The sequence below is a fragment of the Microtus pennsylvanicus genome, chromosome 3, assembly GCF_037038515.1.
Source record: "Microtus pennsylvanicus isolate mMicPen1 chromosome 3, mMicPen1.hap1, whole genome shotgun sequence".
Taxonomy (NCBI): Eukaryota; Metazoa; Chordata; class Mammalia; order Rodentia; family Cricetidae; genus Microtus; species Microtus pennsylvanicus.
Window position 1 is genome coordinate 104,755,901 of NC_134581.1, and position 22,149 is coordinate 104,778,049.

The 22,149-nt window shown below is 49.4% G+C and overlaps 1 protein-coding gene across 6 annotated transcripts in view; it reads left to right on the forward strand.

Moving 5' to 3' along the window:
• Positions 1-22,149, forward strand: part of Amotl1 (angiomotin like 1) — a 119,374-nt gene that overhangs the window by 60,822 nt on the left and 36,403 nt on the right. For all 6 annotated transcript variants that reach the window (XM_075966802.1, XM_075966801.1, XM_075966800.1 and 3 more), the window contains 2 exons: positions 13,275-13,424; positions 16,261-17,215. In XM_075966802.1, the coding sequence (XP_075822917.1) occupies positions 13,275-13,424; positions 16,261-17,215 (1,105 nt within the window). The remainder of the gene's footprint in view (positions 1-13,274; positions 13,425-16,260; positions 17,216-22,149) is intronic.

Genomic DNA, 22,149 nt, shown 5'->3' on the forward strand with positions numbered 1-22,149 from the left:
AGGAGGGAACGAGTTCCCTAAAGTTGTCCTTTGACCTCCACACAAACTTGGCGGCATGTGCCTCCCCTCCCCACAAATAAAATAAATGCAATAATATATTTATAGAAACAGTAGGAAAGCTAACTGCTTCACAGTGCGTGTTCTCATGTGTACCTGACAGAAGTTCCCCCTTTATCAGCTTGGGGCGCTCCTCCATGCATCACCTACGACTGATTTGTGTATTGGAAGCGGGGGTGCTGTATTCACAGTCTAGTTCGACTGTAGCACAGGCCTTTTCCTCTGTTAAGACAATGAGGGAGTAGAGAAAGATGTCCTTTCTGTGCTGACCTCAGCAGGTGGCAGGATGTGTGGCCACTGCCCCAAGGCTGGAGGCAGCCAGGACTCGGCGGGGACATGAACCTCCCGACCCGACCCACAGCTGTGCTTCCCTTTCCTCTGTGACCTCCTTATTCTGTTTCCAGGGGGGAAATGGGCAGTAATTGTCACCCTGAGGGTGGTAGCAGAGTCCAGTGGAAGCCTCAGAAGTTGTTCTGCCTCAGTAGGTCACAGAAAGGCCTAGGACTTCGTGCTCTAGGATCACAGAGCAGGGCCCTTTACGTTGGGCCTGGCCTGAAGCGCCCTCTTTGGGATGGAGTTTGTCTGTTTGAAGGGGTACACTTGGAAGGGGCTGGTTTCGGAGGTGAGTGGTGGGTGTTGCTGTATTTTCTCCTCCGTGCTCTCAGGTCATATGCTGTCCCACACCCTTCCCCCCCCCACCTGTCTCTTGTAACTCAGAGGACATGCTAGGTCTGGGTCTGTGCCACTGGAGACAGGTCATATTGCCTGAGAAAAGTCAGTTGGCCTCTGTAAAATAAATGGATTTGCTAAATATTTATATTCTAAAGTTAATGTGGAGTTTAAGTGGGATAACAAGTATGAAAGTTCTGTGATGGTGGTGAACACCATTAATCCCAGCACTTGGGAGGCAGAGGCAGGCGGATCTCTGTGAGTTCGAGGCCAGCCTTGCGTCCTCGGGCTGGAGTTGCAGGGGTTGTAAACGTGCTGACGTGGGTGCTGAGAACTGAACTCGGGTTCTCTAGAAAAGCAGAGAGTGCTCCTAACTGTTCAGCCATCTCTCCCGCTCCTTTTAAAGAATGGCCTGATACACCCTGGATATGTCTTTGCACTTGGAGTGGCTGTCTCTCCAGACACTAAGAAGGCAACCGATCACCTCTATGCCTGCCGCGGACCACTCGATTAAGGCTGCATAGACTCATGGAGAAGGTTCTGGCAGGGAGTGAGCAGTTGACTGGGGTGTTTTGGGGCTTCTAAACCAAGATGTTGTGGAGGCACGGTGACAGATGGCTAGAGCAGCCAGAGATGGTGTGGAGTGGGTAGACACTCCGTTTCCTCACAGGGCAGAAACAGGATTCCATGTGGTTTTTCCCGTCAGTTTAGGAAAATGAGATCTGTACCGTATCTGTTTATTATTTTCTCTGTTAAAGACGTAGACCTCCAGTCTTCATCATGAACACTTCCAGCCCCCTTAAGCCAATGGCTACTTAAATCAGTGAGAAGCAGAAGTCCAGGTCTTCTGCTCTGCTAGTCACAATCCAGGCTACGGCAATTATCTCTATTGTTACAGGAATTTCTGCCCGGTGCTGGTTCACAGTGAGGTTGGCTTCCTGGTGACGACAGAAGGATATTCATGAAGGGAAGGCTGAGCTCCCTCTGGGAAGTCAGCGGTGGCCAGGTGGAAGAGCATCCCAAGGGTGACTGCTGTCTGTAGATGCGTCCCCAGGCCACTGTTTTCCTCATTTGGAAGGCACGGTATCTGATGTGCTAGGCTCTTACCAAAAGGTCCCTTCTGTTTGTAGGAATGCTCAGCTCATGGATTCTCCCATGGCTGCTGCTAGAGACGAACAAACAGAAGGGCTGGGTAGAATTGGCATGAAGGCCCTCCTAAGCAATGCTGACAAAGCCAGCTTGGCCACCCCACCTTGGTCAGTCTCACTGTTGAACCAGCTTTGGTCATGCAGAGTCGAGGGCTAGCCCAGTTCCTCTCTGCATTGTTTGGGCTTGCTCACATCCTTCTCACAGTGTCATGCTAACTGTGAGGTTCTTTGAAAGTGTTCTGTAGGCTGTCAAGTTCCTCTTCTTGCTAACCGCTTATCCCCAGGTCTTTGCAGATGACCCCTGAAACGAGACACTCTTTACACACTTCCTCTCGCTCTGCTAGCCTGTCTCCCCGGCTCTTTACAGTTTGCTGCAGGCACCGCGTGACAGGCCTTCAGGGCTGTGGTGCTCTTTCTCTGTTTCTTCCCCTCTTCCTGCATCATCCCAGAGCAGACCCAGGATGACAAGGATGGCAGACAGCTTGTTTTACAGGCTTGTTTTGCCAGGAGCAAGCAAGGAAGGAGCCACCTCCTGCTTGGCTGCTGCTGTCCCACTACCTTTGGGCAGCCTTGGGTCCTGTGGCTCAGGAATGGGGGCAGGAAGGCAGGTGAGAGGTAAGGCTCTTCCTTCCTGAAAGGCTTTGGAACTATGGTTCCTGCTATCCAGTCTCCTCCATCTGGGGGCTTTGTGGAAGGGGTACTTCTCTGGTAAGGTCTGTTTCCCTGGGAATGCCCCTCCTCCCGTGAGTATCTCTGATACTGTTTCCCTGGGCACGCCCCCACCCCCAGCCCCAAGTAGCTCTGATATTATTTTCATTGCTCATTCTGGAGATGCAGGGGAAAGTTGAAAAATTTAAAGACAGACATACTGGGAATGACTTTTGTAGCACTATGGGGAATTATGGGCACTGGAGAATTAAGGATAGACAGTCCAGGGCTGTGCTGTTTCAGAATTACATAAATAGATTTACACATGACCCTTGGAAGTATAGAGCAGGAAGCTAAGAATACGTCCGAATGCTCTACTCTAAAATACATATTTTCTTAGTTCTGAGTTAAAAAATGAGATTTCCCAAAATTGTGAAGCTTCTTACATTTTTCTCCAAAGTAAATTCTAGGAGTTTGGAGGGGGAAATGAAATAAACACACACATTTATATCCTGGTGCCATTTACTCAGTGACTTACATCATTTTGTTAGCTCAGGAGCACAAAGCAGGGGTTTTATTAAGGCTGGTTATAAAATGAACAGGTTTGCAGTGCTGAGGTGGTTGGTGTGTGCTCACACCCACTCGTGGCTGTGGGTGTCAGAGGGCAAGGCCGAGTCCCCCCACCATTGCCCTCCACCCATTTTCAGACTCTCACTGAATGGGAATGGATGGAATGGCTGACCAATGGGCTCTTCTCCTTCCCAGAAGGGATCTCAGCCCTCCCCCATCCCACCCCATCCCCCTGGGTCACATTTTATGTGGATGGTGGGGGTGTGAGCTCTGGTCCTTACTGACTGAGCCCTCTCTGCAGCCCAGGGTCAGTGGGTTTTTTGTTGCAAGTCTGCTAGGAGTATCTTCAGCTTTATTTTATGGAGGCGGCATCTGCTGGGCAGCACTGAGCTGATTTCTGACTTCCTGTTTTTAGATAAATTAAGCAAAAAGATTACAGAAGTTGGAATGTGAAATGCCCCCTCAGGGGTTTTTGAGACTTGGTCCCAAGCTGGTGTAGATGTTTGGAAAGGGCCTAGAACATGAAAGGACTGGGAACACTTAGGAGGTGGAGCCTCCCTAAAGGAAGCAAGTGGCTGGAAGTGGGCCTTGAGGTGTCATAGCCCTGGAAGGGGACCTTGAGGTCTCATAGCCCCGGAAGTGGGCCTTGAAATGTCATAGCCCTGGAAGTGGACCTTGAGATGTCATAGCCCGGAAGTGGGCTTTGAGGCACTATTGAATGAGTGCATCGACTATTAACACAGCAAATCTGAGGTAGAGAGACTCTGGTGGACAGCTTGCCTAGGAGGGCTCTGAGATGATTTCTGTGAACTACCAACATGACACAACCTAGAATCACAATGAAGAATTATTGGGACAAGGTTGCCTGTGGGACATTGTCTTGGTTGTTGACTGACGTAGCCCACTGTGGGTGGCCCCATCCCTTAGGCCGGGTCCTGCCCTCTTTAAGAGTGAAGAAAGCTAAGTGAGCAGCCAGCAGACGGCATTGGTGTGTTTGTTGTCCCATGCTCTTGACTCTAAATATAGTGTGACCATCGGCCTCAGGTTCTGCTGCTGTGACTTCTCTTCATTATGGGCTGTAACTGAGAACTGTAATCCAGTAAATCCCTTCCTCCTCCAAGATGTTTGTTGTAGGGATATTTTTATCATAGCTTTAGAAACGAAACAAGAACAGGTACTACAGACATAGTATCTTCTCGATGTTTAAGGTCTGTCTGTACCAAATCCCAGATGAATACCAGCTATATGTTCTCTGCTCCCATGGGACCTATATTTTTTATGTTTATATACTTGTGTGTGCATGTGTGTGCATGTATGTAGATTGACATTCACACATACGTATGTGTGTGCATGTTGAGACCGAAAGCCAACTGTCAGATGATGTCATTAGTCGTTCTCCACTTATTATTTATTTGTATTTTCTCTGCCACCAGGGATTGAACTGAGGACTTCATGTATGCTGGCCAGGTGTTTTCCACTGAGCTATAGCACCCAGTTTTCTCTACATATGTTTTGAGACAAGGTCTCTCACTGAACCCGGAGCATCCTTGGCCAGAGCCCTTGGCGGCTTCCCGTAGCCTCTCCAGCACTGACAGTGTATGTGTGCACTACTGCACACATGTGCATGACTGCCTGGTACCTTCATGCTTGCATGGCAAGTATTTTACTGAGTAAGCCATCTCTGGCCACTGGAACTGATTTTCTAACAGGAATTTAGTGTAGGAAGATACTAGAAAAACAGACTGAGCTGTCTCTCCAGCCCAATTTTTGTATCTTGTTTCTCATCTTGGCTAGACCATTGCAGGACTTACTGTTTGGGGGCTGAAAGTTAATTGTCACCAGTGTTGTGATGCTAGAAACTGTTTTCAGCATTACACATTTAGTTTCCCCTATGTTGTCAGGGAAAGGGCCTGAGTGCCCTCCTCAGGGGTTGCAGAGAACAGATTTTCCCTTGGCCTTTCTCCCGGTAGGCCACTTGTGAATAGAAAACTATAAAGGTTCAGGAGAGGGTTGTTTGTTTGTTTCCAGTGCAGAAGGTCAGTCTGTGCCACCCCGCCTGGCGCCTTTGCTATCGCCAAGCTGTGAGGGGCTGTGAACATTAGAGCCTGGCTTCTAATGCCTTTGCATACCCCTGGGCTCTGGGCTTGCGTGACACAGTGGCCACATAATTTGGGGACTTGGAAGAGTCTTTGGAGGGTGCCAGATATTCCTTTATTTTGGTCTTTGCCAGCAGGACTACAGAGGCATAGTTTCAGGGAAATGGTCAATGTAGTCTTCCCTCCTAGTCCCAAGTGCTTGGAGAAGCGAAAGTAGTTACAGTGTGAATTGTTAGGTAACTGAAGACTCTGACCTCAGTGCGGCCCGAAAGCCTTGGATCTGCTGAGCTTACAGACTTCACTAACTTATCATCTTTGTATGAGTTCACATGGGTGTGTATGCAGGTGCACATGCGTGCATGCGTGGTTGTGTTTGTAGAGACCATGACCATGGGTTGACATAGAATGCTCTCATCAACAGCTCTTCATTGTACTTTTTGAGGCGGGGTCTCTCACTGAATTGTCAGGCTGTCTGTTCATCAGGAGCTCCAGGGATCTGCCTGCCTCTTCCCCAGTGCTGGGGTTTATATGGATCACCACATCCGGTTCTTCACCTGGAGGCTGGTATCCTAACTAAGGTCCTCACACGTGTGTGGCCGGCATTCACCTCACTGAACCTTGTGAACATGAATTTTGCTGTTAAATTTCTCTATTTTCATAAAATAGATAACTTTTAGCACCCACTCTGCATGGGAACACTGCACAGCCCGTGTCTCAGTTGGTGGACACACCGGCCTAAGTAGCAGCTGTGATTACCCGCCATAAGGTAAAATCTTATGTCTGATCCTTCTAGTCAGCCAATGAAGGGACTGTGACGCCAAGCAAATCTCCAAAACAAAGCCCAAAGCGTGCGTACTCTTGGCCGTTTCCTCCTGTCTTCATCTTTTCTGTATGTGGCAGGGTCGTTCTCAGTCCTCTTCAGTCACTCTGCCTTAGTGTCCTTCCCCTGTCTGTCCTGGCTTCCTGTTGGATGAGTCACCACAGCGTCTTTTCCACTTCCCAAGATCCCAGTGTGTCATGGAGCCCCTCCTCCACCCTGTGAGGTCATCCTGGTTGGCTCACATTTCTGCCCACAGCCTTCCCACAGGGCTGTCCTGAATCACAGGGTTCCCCTCTTCTGACAGAGTTCAGCTGTCCGTCCGCCGTCTGCCTTCCCCAGGGTTCACCTGGAGGTGCGAGGCCTCCCCCTTTGCCTGGGCTGGGAGGTAACTCACTTCTAATTAGAACCTGTTTTTAGCATGCTCATCTTCCTTTTCACCTCTTGCAGACGTGTCCCATAGTGTGTGATACAGAACAGTGGTTCTCCGGGAGTCCTCTGTGGAAGCAGGGAGATTCCTGAGTCTAAGCACCCTGCCCTAGTAATCCTGCTCACTTGTGCTTTGGTCTGCATGTCGACATTTGTCCCGGTGCAGAAGCAAAGCAGTAGTGACGCTGCAGGGGTCAGCATGCCACACTCGGCTGTGCCAGTGGTTGGTTTATTCTGCACACACAATAGAAAATGAAACTTAAAGGCCTTTTCCTGTTAATAACAATCTAGTTGAAGCAATACAAATGATTGTTGTAGTCAGATCTCAAATTTGAGTACTATTTAGAGTCCCGCGTCCAGGAGAAACTGCCTCTGCCGGAAGTGGAGCAAAGTACCTATGCACCTGGGATGAGGGACATTTATGAGCTGCTTTCAAAGGAAAAATTCTTTTTTAAATCCAATATGCATTTATTGTATGTGCGTCAGTGTATGTCAGAATGTATACCATGTGTGTGCAATACCCACAGAGGCCAGAAGAGGGCGTTGAGTCATCTGGAGCTGGAATTGCAGACACCTGTGAGCCGCCATGTGGGTGCTGAGAATTAAACCCAGGTCCTCTGTGAGAGCAGCACATGCTCTTAACCACTGAGCCATCTCTCCAGCCCGGAAAGTTGCTCCCAGTTGCAGGCTGCAGTAGTGGCCTCCCAGTTCTGTGTGTTGTGAAAATAATGCCCTAGTACTATGAGAACACACCGCAGATGCTCAGAGTAGGGTCTGCTGCTGAGGCTTCCCCTTCTCTCTGACCTCAGACAAGCTGCCCTGGAGACACTTTGGTGTGACTCAGTCCCACGCTCTGCATTTCCCTTTGTCATCAGGGCTCTGTATGACAGCCGTCTCTGCCTGTGCACCGTGGTGACTCCTGGAGCTCCAAAGCCTCACGCTCCCTTGTCAGACACGGGTTCTCCAGCAGATGTGGGCAGCTGTGCGTGTTGTTCTCTGGAAGCAGATCTGGTGTCTTCAGGGCACGGGCTGGCTTGCTTACTCCTTTGTTTACAGGTCGCACCGTGCTGTTCTTGAACATGTGCAGCTGTCCGACTCACACTGATAAGAACTCAGAGACGTTTCCAAGTAAACACAGCCAAGTTAAACTTTAGACAAGTGTAAAGATATTTGTCACACATTACACTTGAGGGAGTCTAATTACAGGCAGCAGAGTATTGGTCTCACGTGTTTTCTGGAGCAGGCAGCTTGGTCCATGGAATGGGGTTCAAGTTTGATGTGGGCCTGGGAGATCATCGTGTATGGGGCTGAGAATGTTGGAAGCCGCATTCATTACCTCCCACACTAAAGCCTGTGTTTTCAATCATGATTTTTTTTGGGACAAAGAGTGGGAAAACCCTATCCCTTGTAAGTTTCCTCTTAGGAAAGTATGTATTGTGAGCAGGTTGTATGTTATGCACAGGTGTGTTGTTCACAGGTATGTGTTTGTGCACAGATACATGTTTCGAGCAGGTATGTTGTGGGCAGGTGTGTGTTGTGCACATGAGTGTTGTGAGCAGATATATTGTGTGCAGGTCTATGTTGTACACGGGTTGTGTATAAGTGTGTTGTGCAAGGTGTGTATTGTTTTCAGGTGTGTTGTACAAAGGTCTATGTTGTGAGCAGGCATGTTGTGAGCATGTGTGTTGTGTACATGTGTGTGTTGTGCGCAGGTGTGTGTTGTGTGCATGTGTGAGTTGTGAGCAGCTATGTATTGTTTGCAGGTGTGTGTTGTGAGCATGTGTGTTGTGCACAGGTGTGTATTGTTTGCAGGTGTGCGTTGTGAGCACGTGTGTGGTGAGCATGTGTGTTGTGTGCATGTGTGAGTTGTGTGCAGCTATGTATTGTTTGCAGGTGTGTGTTATGCTCAGGTGTGTATTGTTTGCAGTGTGTGTTGTGTCAGGTGTGTAAGATGAGAAGGTTGCCTTTACAAGTCTCATCTTGTCACAGGTGCCTATCGTATGAGTTGGCTCATCCCTTGTTTCCAGCTGTGTTCTTGGGCTTTCCGGTTCCCTTTCAGCCCGTGTGTCCAGGCACGCATCTCCTTGAGTGGGGTATTCCACGCCTTAGGAAAGCCAGAACCAGGTGCCAGGTCGTTGGGTTCAGCTGTGAGCCTTTGGCACACTCGGCAAATTCCTTAGCCCTGCAGACAGTGAGGTAGAAGCTGCAGAGTTGGTTGTGGTGGTTGAAAAGTCTCTTGTAAAGTTAGAGGAGGCGAGATGAGCTGGCGGTGAAGCAGTTGTGCATGGGAAGCTTTGATGGTATGTAGCAGGAAGTTTGACATGTTGGTGACATCTGGAGTTGTCTTGCTGTCAGTGGCGTCTTTGAGGAATGGGCCTGTGGCCTGCCACCTCCAGAGCACCAGTATTAGCTGCGGAGGGGACAGAAAGCACCCCTGCATTTCTTGCCGAGGGTGCAAAGAGTTATCTGGGACACTCTAAGGCTACTCATAGAGGGATCGGTAGTACTTTATTTCAGCTGTGTGGTGCTGAGAGTGTCCCAGAGGACCCTGCTTATTCTCTGTGAGGTCAGAGAACACGCCTAACTGTGTGCTACTGACAGAAACCCACAAGTACACAGCCCGTCTTCAGAGTCTTGGCCATCTCACAAGGGCGATAGCAGCACCTACCTTAAACAACTCTATTGCCCAGTCCTGGGCTCTGGGGTTAAGTGGTAAGTTTTGTGTCCTCCAAGTCTAGACTGCTGTGGTGGCTGATGGAGGTGTGCGCAGGGGAGGGGAGTGGGATGTGTGCAGGGGAGGGGAGGCACTCCAGAGTAGGTAAACCTACATAAAAGTTTACTGAGAATTTAAAGCAGTTGAAGGGAGTGTGTGAAGTCAGGGGTAGTACTGGGAGGATGAAGGGGACATGTTCACAGGATGCATGGATGCTGAGAGACAGCCAGAGGAGGAGCCTAATGATCGACAGCTCTGGAAACCAAACAAAGTCTGACCTCAGAGTGATGGACCAGAAGATTATGTTCAAAAGTAGTAATATATGGAAAGGAACTTAATGACAACAGGGAAGTCTCAGTGTTCCCTCCTGCAGACAGGAGTTCCCTCCTGCACTTATGTTTCCTGGCTGCCTAGACCCAGATAATCACACAGAAACTATATTAATTACAATATTGTTTGGCCAATGACTCAGGCATATTCCTAACCAGTTTTTATATCTTAAATTAACCCATTTCTATTAATCTGTGTAACGCTACTAGGCTGTGGCTAACCAGTAAGATTCTGGCGTCTTTCTTCTTTAGCAACTACATGGCATCTCTTTGACTCTGCCTACTCTCTATATATCTCTGTTCAGATTTCCTGCCTGGCTTTACTCTCCTAAGCCATTGGCCAAAAGAGTTTTATTCATCAACCAATAAAAGCAACACATATACAGAAGGACATCCCACATCACTTCCCCCCCTCCGTATGTGTGTGTGCCTGTCTAGTGTGTATGTGTGTCTGTGTGTGTGTATCTGTGTGTGTATGTGTGTGTGCCTGTCTGAGTGTGTATGTGTGTCTGTGTGTGTGTATGTATCTGTGTGTCTGTATGTGCGTGTCTGTGTGTGTATATCTGTATGTGACTGTGTGTGTCTGTGTGTGTGTCTGTGTGTGTCGTGTCTGTGTCTGTATGTGTATGTTTGTGTATGTGTGTGTGCCTGTCTGAGTGTGTCTGTGTGTGTGTATCTGTGTGTGTATGTTTGTGTGCCTGTCTGAGTGTGTATGTGTGTCTGTGTGTGTGTATCTGTGTGTGTATGTTTGTGTGTGTGTGTTTGTGTATCTGTATGTGTCTGTGTGTATCTTTATGTGTGTGTGCCTCTGTGTGTCTATGTGTATGTGTGTGTATCTGTGTATGTTTGTGTGTGTCTGTGTGTGTGTGTGTGTGCCTCTGTGTGTCTGTATGTATCTGTGTGTCTGTATGTGCGTGTCTGTGTGTGTATATCTGTATGTGACTGTGTGTGTCTGTGTGTGTCGTGTCTGTGTGTCTGTATGTTTGTGTATGTGTGTTTGTGTATCTGTATGTGTCTGTGTGTGTGTATATCTTTATGTGTGTGTGCCTCTGTGTGTCTATGTGTATGTGTGTGTATCTGTGCGTGTATGTGTGTGTCTGTATGTGCATGTCTGTGTGTGTATGTTTGTGTATGTGTGTTTGTGTATCTGTATGTGTCTGTGTGTATCTTTATGTGTGTGTGCCTCTGTGTGTCTATGTGTATGTGTGTGTATCTGTGCGTGTATGTGTGTGTCTGTATGTGCATGTCTGTGTGTGTATGTTTGTGTATGTGTGTTTGTGTATCTGTATGTGTCTGTGTGTATCTTTATGTGTGTGTGCCTCTGTGTGTCTATGTGTATGTGTGTGTATTTGTGTATGTCTGTGTGTGTCTGTGTGTGTGTGTGTGCCTCTGTGTGTCTATGTGTATGTCTGCGTGTGTATCTGTGTATGTCTGTGTGTGTATCTTTATGTGTGTGTGCCTCTGTGTGTCTATGTGTATGTGTGTATCTGTGTGTGTCTGTGTTAGGTGCAGGAGCGTGACTGGTGCTTAAGGAGCCATCTGAGTCTGCTCAGTTAGCATGGTGATAGATGCTGGATCTACCTCTGAGGAGTTCACCAGTTACCATGGGAACAGAATTGAGATGCTGCTTACAGTCCCCTGCCCTGCCTCTTTCCCCCCTTAAGAAGATGGTTTCATTTTAACCCTAATTCATTTTTCTTCAACACTGAGATTCTTTATCATCTCTACTGTTAGTGAGAGAAAAAGTCTTGGTCAGGTCACATCACAAGCAGGCCTGGAAGACAGGCACAAAGAAAGGGACAGTCTAGAACTGTGGAGGGACATATGTTTCCAGTGCCACCAAAGCAATACAGAAGCACTTGAGCTCTGGAGGGGGGTGGTGGCAGGATTCTGTGGCTTGTGGGTTTCATTAGGCAAAGGAATGGCTCTTGGTGAAATGGGCCTTGTTGGTGTGGGGAGCATTAAACTCCACAGAACTAAAGAGCATCAGCCTTTGCTGCCTTTCTTCCAGTCGGGAGCACAGGGAGCTTCATGGGCCTCCCTAGTCCCCCTCCCCAGAAACCCGGTGCCCTTTCCAGTGCTTTGTCTCTCTCTCTCCAAAACCCTCAGCAGAGGGTCCGGGGTACAAGAAGGTAGGAAACTCTAAGTCACCCCCTTAGACCAGGGGCCTTGTCCTTCTGATGCCCTTCCACACTGCCACGTTGTACACACACTGCTGAGCCAGCAGTCATGAGAGGCCCTTGCTCTCCCTACTCTGGCAGGGATGTCGGTCCTGGGGTCTGAGCCAGGCCATACAGGGGCCTTCTGGGTGGTAGTGGCGTCTGGAAGGCTTTTGTGGCTTCTTGCAGCTCCTGCTCCCCGTAAGGAAGTGCCAGCAAAGAAAACAGTATTCTGCTCAGGCTGTGCATCTGCTTCCAGGTTCTCGCTGCAATATTCTTGGTCTGGCAGTCTGCTTAAGCAAACAGAATGGATTTTTTTGCTAGAGACGTCTCCTGTGCAAGACAGTGAACTGAAATGGACAAGAAGGATGGGGATACATGTGACAGAACCCCAAGACCTTGTAGTCATTTGCCGCCTGACTTTCCCTGATGCTATGTTGACTCTGGTTTCTATTGGGGGTGTCAGTGCTGAGGCAACCCCATTTTCTCTTGCTGTTCATCTGCAGGGCCTGTTCTCTAATTTGTGGACCCTCTTGCCTTTTGTCTGCACCCAGAATCCTGGCAACTGTGAGAATGTTAGTGAATGTATGAGCCCAAGTGTATGTGTAAGGCATCTTTGAGTGACTGCAGACATGTAGTCACAGCTGGACACAGCATCCTTGGTGTGTGTGTCAGAGGATGTAGGTTCTGGGGATCAAACTCAGGTCCTCTGGTTTGGGCCCTTAATGTCATGAGTCACTAGTAGCTCTGGTTTTGTGCAAAACTTAGAAGAAATTTCAGATGCCTGGTTTAAAACCATGATGAAATTTTCTTTCCAAGATGGAATTTTCTTTTAGGCAAGCAGGAAGGGATTTTAATAAGAAATAATAACATGAATCTCCCAGAGGAAGATGGGGGAAAATCGCAGAGCTTTGATCTTGGGGTCTACACAGAGGTATCAGAGCAGGAAGGGAAAGTGGCCTGATCTGCCAGAGCCTCACAACTGGCAAGTGTGTTGTCAGGATCCCTGAAGTGGAATCTCAGGTTTGGTAGCTGTGGGTTTAAGTACAGCATTGAGTTTAACTGAACATGTGTGCGTGCGCGAGTGTGTTTATGTGTGTGTGTGTGTGTTTGAGTGAGTATAACACATAAAGGAGCTGAATGGTCATTGCTTGGCTGAGGCCCAGGTCTAAGCCCCTGGGTCTACTGGAACGTGAGACTGAGACTTCACAAGGAACCAGGCTGTGTCTCAGCCTGGAACATTCTCTTGCTGACACATGGGCTGGCAGAGTGGCCATCTCTTCTACCATGTATTTTTGGAGAGACAGCTGCTCTTCTCACCTTTCCTCTTCTGGAATGCTCTACTCCCTCCTTTCTGTCCTCTACCTTGGCCAGTTCAAAGCCCATGCCTCTGCAGTTCCATGGAGGACCGTGGGCACTGCTCCTGGGTGACAGTTTCACGCCTTCACTCAGCAGGTCATGAGACCCGTGGGTCAGCCTGGTGAGTGGCCGGGTTTGTGACAGTTGTGGGAAGTACCTTTGGAATTTTATGAATGAAACAGGCAGACTCGCTGCCAGTTGCCATGTGGGGGACGTGAGTCACGCAGGAAGGAGGGGCACGTGGTTGGCACTAACACACACATCATTCTCTCTTTTTCAGCTCCTCCCCGTGTCTGCTACAGCCCCAGCAGCCCCGTGCAGATTCTAGAAGAGCCTGCCTACTTCTACCCAGACTTGCAGCTCTATTCAGGGAGGCATGAGGCATCTACTCTGACAGTGGAGGCAAGCGGAGGCCTGAGGGGGAAAAACGGTAAGTCTGTAGCCGTCGGTTTGTTAGGAGCGTGACGGATCAGAGTTTCTCATTTTCGGCTCTTCTGCAATAAGTAACCCCTGTGCCTGTGGCTTCAATTCCCACTACTTTTCAATTTCCACTTACATTGACTCGAGGTCAAGGCAATCTGAAAATATTAATGGAAAATGCTAGAAGTATTTCCATAAATTCATAAGTCTAAAATATTGTTATGGCAGAATGTTGTCATAACAGATCGATTTTACTATTGGCTATCACTGATAATTTCTTGTTACGCATAATTTGTGTTAATTTTACACACACACACACACACACACACACACACACACACACACACACACACTCCGGCGTGTGACATTTCCTGAATTTGGCAGCGTCCTTGGTTTCAGGATTCCCCTGAGGGTTGGAACACATCCTTGAAGGTGAAGGAGGGGCTACTGTCTTCAGGCGTTTCTTTATTCCCTGGCCTAAAGTCGCCATACTGAGCTGTCTCATGCTAGATTTCATTCATGTTGTACCACGATGTTAATAAGGCCATGTGGGGCTTGAAGAATAGCTCACTGCTTGTCGCCCATGCACTAGCGTCTGAGTTGGATCCCGGAATGTAAAGAAGCTGGGCGTGGGGCGTGCTTGTCAGCCTGGCTCTGGTGAGCTGGAGAGAGACAGGTCCCTGGGACTCACTCACTGGCCTAGTTATCCATCTCCAGGTCCCAGTGAGAGACTGTGCCAAAAGACCAAGGGGCCTTCTCCCCCACCGCAAGGCTCAGAGGCTATGGTGGAAGAGAGGACCGACGTAAGAGCTGGGGAATGGGAGGCGTGCCGGGAAAGGCTGTTTTCACGACACGGCTGTGGCGTGTTGAACTCACAGCAGCTGTGGGCCTGCATAGGACCAATCCAGCTGCGTCAGCCAGGATCCCAGTGGCAGCACTGAATCCAGTGGGTTACAAAAAGTCAGAAAGTAAACAGAAAGGAATGAAGAAAGAAAGGAAGGGAGGGAGGGAGGGAGGGAGGGAGGAAGGAAGGAAGGAAGGAAGGAAGGAAGGAAGGAAGGAAAAGAGAGGATGGTGGGGGCAGGCATGAAGCGATGGGACCTGGGGGAGTAGTAGGTAGGATCAAGATACACCATTTACGTGTATGGAATTTTCAGAGAACGAATAAAGGTTGTTCTGTTAAGAAAAATGAGAGGGTGGCCCCTGAGAGCAACACGTGCCGTTGCGGGCTCCATGCACACAGGTGCCCTCAAGTCTTCGTACATAGGTTTCAGAATTGCATCATCTATATCCAGTTATTTTCTGCTCCAATTGTAAATGTTTTTCCCTGCCTGGCCTCAAATCCTTTGCCTCTTTACCCCTCTTCTCTGCTTTCATTTTCTTGCTTTTGCAAATAAGTCAGAACTTCAAAATAAGTTCAAAACCTTAGTAAATAAGGGACCCTCCCCCTTTAAACAGCTTCCTAGGCGGTATCTCTGGGAGATGGAGAGAGGCGAGGCCATCTCAGGAAGGGTCCCAGGGTCCCAGCAAATGTGCCCTCTTTCCAATGGAGAAAGAAGTTAGTAGTTTTCCTGCCTATTGAGACCCCCTCCATTTATTATTCATCCACATAAATAAGTTTTTCTACTGGAATTGTATGTTTATCTTAGTTTTATCTAAACCTTTAAATCTTGCAGATCTGTGACTTTGGGGATAAATGCTCATTCCCTTATTCCGCTAACTCTAACACTTAACGGTGTTCTGGACAGAAGGACACAGTCTCAGGACAATGAGACAGTCAGTGAAATCCACATGGCTCTCTTCCTTTGGGATGCCCGTTGTTACAGTTGTTACAGTTGGGTTTCTTTGCCTGTCTCTGCGAAGCCCTGGCTAGCCTGGAACTGATTGTATAGACCACACTGGTCTCTGTACAGGGGGGGAAATGGGCTCGGAGGCAGAGCTCAGAAGCAGGAGGCTTCGGGGGCTGTTTGGAATCTCCCAGCAACTGGTTAGCAGAGTCTGCACCTGGGCGGGGAGTGTGTGAAGGAGCTGGACAGGGAGCGGGTTGGGACAGAAACTAGGGCTTGTTTCTTCATTCTTAGTTCATCCAATGTGAGATTTCTTAATAATCAAGAAATGAACACAACACAGGATACAGGAGCTGGGGCAGGGAAGGGAGGTGTGTTGGAAGTGGATGGCTATGAAGTGCCATCAGCTACCCTTGCAGAGATGAAAACAAGAGTGGACATTTTGTTCAGTGGAGGAAAAAAGAGACTCAGAAAGAGCATGGGGGAAACACAGATAGAAGAGGCAGGTAGCATCAATGGGGCCAGGAAGGAGGGTACTGGGGCAGTGGCCTGAATGCTAGACCAGAAGAATATTTTAAACAGAGGGGAAACAACCAGACTGAACGTTCTAGAAAGGTTACATGTGTAACTCAGAGCAGAGTGTGTACAGTGTCTGGAAGATGGGAAGCCAATGCGGGTTCCCTCCTGAGACAGCCCTGAGAGAGGAAAGCAGCGATAGAGAATCATCACATCTACCTGGCACAGGGCTGTGGGTGCTTTCTTTGTGATGAAGAAGCTTTTGTTTTTATGATGGGAAGACTTAGGTCAGTTTCTGCCACAGTAGGACTGTTAGGAAGAGAAAGGGAGATCTGATCACAGAGGAGACAGAAGAGGGATTGGGGCGGCGGTGGGGGCGAGCAGAGTCTCAGGAAATCTGAGAAACAAAACAGTCCCTTGATGCATTGCAGGGTAGAGGTGCTGGCACCTTCGGAACCGGGTCTTTAAAGAACACTCTGGTTAGAATGTCAGTTGGTGTCTCCTAGAGACGGCCTGTTAGCTCCATTCCTGTTTGTCTTTCAGCGGAGGACCCTCTCTCCAACTTCCACTCCCCGAACTTCCTGAGGCCCCCCGAGGTGGAGATGAGAGGTTCTGAGGATGTGGCCGCTGGAACAGTGTTACAGCGGCTGATCCAGGAGCAGCTGCGCTATGGCACCCCGACTGAGAACATGAACCTGCTGGCCATTCAGCACCAGGCCACGGGGAGTGCAGGGCCAGCCCACGCCACCAACAACTTTTCTTCCACGGAAACCCTCCCTCAAGAAGACCCACAAATGGTCTTCCAGTCAGCCCGCCAGGAGCCGCAGGGTCAAGAGCACCAGGGGGACAATACGGTGATGGAGAAGCAGGTCCGCTCCACTCAGCCTCAACAGAACGACGAGGAGTTGCCCACATACGAGGAAGCCAAAGCCCAGTCTCAGTTCTTCAGGGGACAGCAGCAGCAGCAGCAGCAACAGCAGCAACAGCAGCAGCAGCAGCAGCAAGCACAGGGGCCCCTTGGCCACACTTACTACATGGCCGGAGGTACCAGTCAGAAGTCCCGCACAGAGGGGAGGCCCACAGTGAACCGGGCCGACAGCGGACAGGCACACAAGGATGAGGCCCTGAAAGAACTCAAGCAGGGCCACGTCCGATCCCTCAGCGAGAGGATCATGCAGCTGTCACTGGAGAGGAACGGAGCTAAGCAGCACCTCCCCAGCTCAGGCAACGGAAAGGCCTTCAAAGCTGGAGGAGGGCCGTCCCCAGCCCAGCCCGCCTGTAAAGCGCTGGACCCTCGTGGTCCTCCACCCGAATACCCCTTCAAGACGAAGCCAATGATGCCCCCAGTCAGCAAGAACCAAGACCACGGACTGTACTACAGTGACCAGCACCCTGGAGTGCTCCACGAGATGGTCAAACCCTACCCTGCACCTCAGCCCGCGAGAACAGAAGTGGCCGTCCTGAGGTATCAGCCACCCCCAGAGTACGGGGTCACCAGGTAACTATTAAAGCTCAGCTTTGCAAAGCTCAGCCATGCATTTGTCGTTTAGACTTTGTGAAGCATCTTGGCTTTTTATCAAAACCTTTGCTTGTCCATAGTATTTAATGAGACATTTGAGGGCTCGGATACGCGGAAGGCGGACACTAGGAACGTCTTCCCTTAGCAGTGGGCGGCTGGGGATGAGTGAGAGTCTTGATTCTTGAGGAATGTTATTACTGTGTGTGTACATGTGGAGACCACAGGAAACAGTGGGCTGTCTTGAGTGCTATTGTTCTGGTACCATCCACTTTTTTGCTGTATTTTAGACAGGGTCTATCCAGAACTCCCCAGTTAGGCTAGCCTGGCTGGTCAGGGAGTTCAGGATCTCTGCTGTCTCTGCCGTCTCTGCCGTGGGTTCTGGGTCCTGAACTGCTGTCCCTATGCTTGTAAAGCAAGCACTGGACTGACTGAGCCATCTCTCCAGCCATGAAATTGTTCTTTAGTTTTTTTTCTGTTTTATTAAATATAGACCCATCTCCCCATTCCCTTCCTACCTCTCTTTCCCTTCCTTTGTTTATTCAGTCAGGGTCTTCATGGACACTTACACACTCCACACACACCACACACACACACTCCACACACACCACACACACACACCACACACACTCCACACACACACCACACACACTCCACACACACACCACACACTCACACACACACCACACACACCACACACATTACACATACTCACACGCAGACTACACACACCCAAACATATCATACACACTCACACACCACACACACTCACACACATATCACACACACCACACACTCACACACACATCACACACTCACACATATCACACACACCACACACTCACACATATATCACACACACCACACACTCACACACACCACACACTCACACACACATCACACACACCACATACTCACACATATCACAAACACCACACACACACATATCACACACACTCACACACATATCACACACACCACATACATCACACACTCACACACACCACACACACCACATACTCACACACATCACACACACACAGACCACACACACCCACACATATCACACACACACACCACACACATCACACACACTCACACACCACACACTCACACACCACACACTCACACACACACCACACATACCACATACTCACACACATCACACACACGCAGACCACACCCACCCACACATATCACACATACTCACACACACACATACCACAGACATCACACACACTCACACACACACCACACAGGAGAAAGCAAACTCTGGATGCGGGGTGGAGGCATTAGCCAGACCGTGGGGTCCTTTAGTCCCCCCTCCTCACTCAGTAGACGTGAAGCTGGGCGCAAAGGTCTGAAGGTGTTGAGAACATGCAGCTGAAGGAGCAGGGCACAGCAGCCTGCATCCAGCCTCTTGCTCTTTCACTGTGTTTCATCTTCTTCCCTTTTAGTGTGAGCGTGCCTTCAGATTGCCAGTCAGGTTGAGCAGTTCTTCCTGTGCGAGCCCTCTGTGCAGCTTTGGTCCACACATACAAATATAATCCCTTCCCCAGAGGTCCTTGAAGCCTCGTCTTTGGGGAAACCAGTATCGGAACACACGCCTGCCACTCCGTGTGGTGTTCAGTGTGGAGATATGCAGAAAGCGCTGCCCAATTACATGGGGTAGAATGACTCAAACCAGAGGATGGCAACACTGACTGGGGTCTCAAAGGATTAATGCAAGCTGTAGGTCGAGGTAGGAAGGACACCTCCAGAGGCAGGAAAGCCGTGGGAATGGTGGAGAGCCCAGTGGATAGATGTAGTGAGATGTGACAGAGAGTGTATTTGGTCGGGGATCTCTGGATATTGTGTTAAGGAGTGTAGTGTTGGTCTGGAGGCAGTGAGAAGTGTGGTGTTCTCAATCAGAGATACGTGTTGGTGTTTAGTGACTAGCTTCAGTGATGGTGCAGGCTGGTGAGACTGGGGGACGGGGCCCATGAGGCCTTCACAGGAAGGGTGCCCAGGAGCAGAGACGGCAGGAGGAGGGCAGCGGTGTCTGCTAAGAGAGTCAGGGGAACTAGAACTGAGAAGACTCTGATGGGTTAGGCCTCAGAGGAGCAGGGCATGTAGCCTCTGGGGAGAATGTGGGAGTGGCCAGCAGTGGAGGGTGCTGGGCTTGTGCAGGAAGAGCAGAGCCTCTGAAAAGACAGGTGCCGCCGCTATTATTGGACGTATCATCATCTTAGCAGGTTTGTCTGTGTCAAACTGAATAAGCTAGTGTCCCCGATGTGACCCCAGTGGCTGGGTACAGGGTCCACCTGGCTCTGCATCTTCTGGAAGGGACTGGGTCATTTGATTTGAGATGGATTTGATTGTTATCTTTCTGTTACTGTAACCAAATACCTGGCGAAAGGCAACACGTAGGAGGAAGAATTTACTTTGGCCCCGTGGTTTGAGAGCATGGTGTCTGTCATAGATGGGAAGGTGCAATGGAGTTGGGGCAGAGCAGGGCAGGGATGTGGACCAGAGTGCAGAGACCCTGGGGGTGGCAGCACTCGGATGATTTTCTACTTAGAACCCTTTTTATTTAGTCTGGAATGCGGTGCCCCTCACATTCGATGTGTCTGCCCTCTTAGTTCTCTGGAAACCCTCACACACACACACCCAGAGGTGCGTCTCCTAGGTGAGTCCGAGTCCAGTCTAAATGCAGATGAGCCATCGCAGCGTGGAACGCTAGCTGTGACGCAGCCTGGCCAGCCTGAGCCTTCATGAGCAGAGAGCACATGCATTCTTCCTAACATGGCGTAGCCTGTCTACGATGGAGCCCCGGAGTTCTCTTTATGCTGAAGGAGAACTTCCCCCTCAAAAGCCATCAGTTCTCCGGTGTTTATCACTTTCTCATTTCATAGATCACCCCAGACATTTCTCTCAGCCTCCGGAAGGTCTTGATAATAACGGAAATCTTTCCAGATGAACTTCCCTTCTCCCTCGCTGGCCTGCAGTTTTTATGGTTTTGTTTTATTTATGTGTGTGGTGCTTTGCCTGCCTGTACAGTCTGCACTGCTTGAGTTTCTGATGGCCCTGGAGGCCAAAGAGGGTGTCAGGGTCTCTGGAACTGGAGTTATGAACAGTCGTGAGCCACCATGTGGGTGCTGGGAATTGAACCCTGGTCTACAGCACAGCCAGAGCCACCATGTGGGAGCTGGGAATTGAACCCTGGTCTATAGCACAGCCAGAGCCCTTACAGAACCATTTCTGGCGGCACATATCCGGGACCCTCCTTGTTTCTTGAGGTGGGTCGATGGGATAGAGGCACTTCCTAGAGGCAACCCTGGTGACTCGTGGAGAATCCCATTTGTCTTAAAGTTCTGAGGTCAGAAACAAGAAATGCCCGAGGGATTAGAGTGAAATTTGCATGCCACATCAAAGTATCTGAGAAGACATAGTGGACTGGCCAAGGAGACCGGCTGTGGGGCACAGCCGCAGCGAGCCAGCCTGGCTCAGCAGTCCAGCCTTTGGCCAGCTAGGTAAACAAGCTTGTCTTCACACAGCCTGCTCCAGACATGTTTCGCAGAGCCTGATCTCCAGGCTTTGAACCTGGGCCTGTGTTGTGTGGCATGATGCATGAACCAAGAGACAAGCTACGCTCCTGGGAATCTCATGGACCAGTCCTTTTCTGGTGCTGGTCACTAATGGTGATGACTTAGGAAGCTGCATGCTATATACCCAATATAGAGTTCTGGACCAGGATGGGTCCTGGCTGAGGTCCCTCGGCCATCTTCCTGCCTGATGCTGCAAGAAGCCCTTCTTGGGATATAATGGATACCTAGTCCAACCCATTATGTTTTTTGAGACGGGCTCTTTCTTGCCTATAGACAGGTCTGAAGAGTGTGTGCTAGAACTTGGGAGCAGTGTCTACCTCCCGGTCCCTCATGGGGCTCTTCATCTGTCCTGCTGCACTAAGGGGGGCTCCTGGTGCTTGATGCCATATCCTTTACGTCCTGGGTAAACTGCTAAGAGCAGTCACCGGCCCCAGCACTGCCGACCTGCAACATGTGGTCCTTTCTGTGAATGAGCTCACGTGGCTGAGAAAGAAAGCGCTAAGACAGAGTACCAGGGTCAGGGGCTGCTTCCAGGATGTGGCTCTGTTCCTCCTCGGGCTCCAGTTTGCTTTTCCTTCTCCTGGCAATGAAAGTGGGTCACACTGAGGGCAAGATGAGACCAGGTCTGTTCTTGTGAGGACGGTGACTCCCTCCGCCCCCAAAGCAAACATTTAGTTATTAATTCTGACTCACTCCTGGTGACTTGGCTTTTGTAGTGTATGCTAATGGAAGTGAAGGCATGAACGGATTCCAGGCATGGCTGGGGTTTCTACCAGAGCAGTGCGGAGTATATTAGTCAAGATGCGGCTTTGTTTTCCTAAGAAATCTGTCTATGCTTAAAAAGGAAGGACAGAAGGAAAGAAGGAAGGAAGAAAAAAGAAGGAAGAAGGAAGAGAAAGAAAAGGAAAAGAAAACTAGAGTTGCTAAAAATTATATATTAATCTCATATTTCCCAATAAACCACTAACATTGTAAAACATGGGATTTACAAGCTAGATGTAATAAAATGGTTTTTATTCCTATGACTTATGATTTGTATACTTTAATCAGAATCATGTATAACATAACTAAAACATGTTTTCTCTCTTTCGATTTTCTATTACAATGTGTGGCACTCTGTCACCTTGGTGCCACACTTGGTGGAGCACTTGGTAGACTGTGGAGCACGGTGGAGCACAGTGGCCCGGAGGCAGAGTGTCCCCAGGGTTTACCGGTGCAGACACCTAGCATGGCTTATAGTCCTTGGCCTTTACAACACTGTTAAGAAATGGGGACTAGGGGGTGGGGAGATGGCTCAGTGGCCAAGAGCACTGGCTGCTCTTGCAGGGG